The following is a 1,570-nucleotide window of genomic DNA, read 5'->3' on the forward strand; positions in this document are numbered from 1 at the left end:
GCAATGGATACTAGCTAGAAGAGAATTAAAATTGTCATGGCAAAGCAGTATTAAGAAAATCATCTGGTTTGAGGTTTCAGCCCTCAACAAAAATTGTTTGGCCTCAACACGTTGACAGTCATATCAGTCAAGTCCCTTCCCTAGTCAGGATCCCTAGCTATTGTGTGTGCGTGATTGTAACTAGTCTATGCATAGAGGTAATTTGAAAACTTAAAGTAAGCACTCATTGTTTGTCAAGGTAACATATTATTCGTCAGGCTTAGTTTATACTCCTAGTTATTTATCAACTTTTATTCTCTTTATTCACAATTTTTTTTCAGGGGAGTCAACTCATCACACCTACCGTTCCACACTCTAGGTGAAAGGGAGCATACCTTCCACCCCCAAGCTAGTCGGACAGAGTCATCTTGTGACTACTTTTATTTACTCATATTCCTTAGCTACTCTAATTTGTTTTGGAGTTTTTCTTGTTCATACATTTGTACAGAGGAGTGTCCCTTTTGTATTTTTGAGTTTTTCAAGTTTTTAAACACTAGAGAGTTTCCACTTTACCCTTAGAATATTTTTGAAGTCTCGGCAAATAGAAAGTTATTTCCTAAAAATTTTACAGATTACCTAGAGCAAAAACATCCTACAATCGTGTTTATAAATTTCAAAGAATCAAGCCTAGAATTGGTTTTCTTCTTTAGACAGTCTTAACAATAATTCTGGCCTAGGCAATAAAATTCTGCATTCATCATTGGGCATCCCTAATTAATTCCTAACAATAATCTCAACCTGTTTATGTCATGATAACCAAAATTCTCAACCAATTAACATCAATTGTTTTCTAACAAAGTATGGCAGAATATGGTACAATACCTCCCCCAAACTTGAAAACTAAACTACATGATCCTAAATGCATATGCGAAAAAGAAAAAAAAAACTAAATTAAAGACTCATTGTGGTAGGGTGGTTTGACTAGACGCCCTCATTTAGCGTCGTTTGGGATGAGAAGGATTCTCGGATCCGGAGTCTACTGCTGCTGGTTGAGAAGTAGATGATTGAAGTATACGGCCTGCGGTTCTCTTGTAGTGCTTCTTGCGGGTGATGTTCGTGCTGGAGTTGATTGCTCAGTCGTAGGAGTTGGTTTTGCTGGGATTGGTGCTGGACTAGTAGCTACTACTGGGACTGGCGGTGGTGGACAGATAGGGGACTGAGTAGGATCATGCTCGGGTTGTGGCGGTTCTGGAGTAAGATCTTCATCTGAGAAGAAGTGGGGTGGAGTATCATCACTGCTTTTGGAGGTTGAAAAGGAGGAGGAGCTGAGGAATTCTTCTGTGTCGCCTTGGCCTTCCTCTGGTACAGGTGGTACTTGAGTTGCTAGTGGTGTCACATCAACGGGTATTTCTGGGGGAACGTCTGGAGGTGCATGTGATGTCGAGGTATGGAATGTGCTTCCGCTCACCTTGTATTTAAGGATGACAGCGGGGAAGGTTGATAGTCTGATGTTTGAGTTCGGGAGCAACTCCTTGAAGAAGTCGTTGATTTGCATATCCCTGGCCTTGACATATTCGAAGTAAATTTCCAT

At 40.4% G+C, this 1,570-nt stretch overlaps 1 protein-coding gene across 1 annotated transcript; it reads right to left on the bottom strand.

Annotated features, from left to right (window-relative positions):
• Window positions 1-1,015: 1,015 nt before the first annotated feature.
• Window positions 1,016-1,570, bottom strand: LOC120182929 (lysine-rich arabinogalactan protein 19-like). Its single transcript, XM_039187748.1, has 2 exons — window positions 1,327-1,570; window positions 1,016-1,245 (listed from the first exon to the last, which is right to left on the bottom strand). The coding sequence occupies exons 1-2, from the start codon at window positions 1,568-1,570 to the stop codon at window positions 1,016-1,018; spliced, it is 474 nt and encodes a 157-aa protein (XP_039043679.1).

The sequence above is a fragment of the Hibiscus syriacus genome, unplaced genomic scaffold, assembly GCF_006381635.1.
Source record: "Hibiscus syriacus cultivar Baekdansim isolate YM2019G1 unplaced genomic scaffold, ASM638163v2 tig00112738_pilon, whole genome shotgun sequence".
Lineage (NCBI taxonomy): Eukaryota > Viridiplantae > Streptophyta > Magnoliopsida > Malvales > Malvaceae > Hibiscus > Hibiscus syriacus.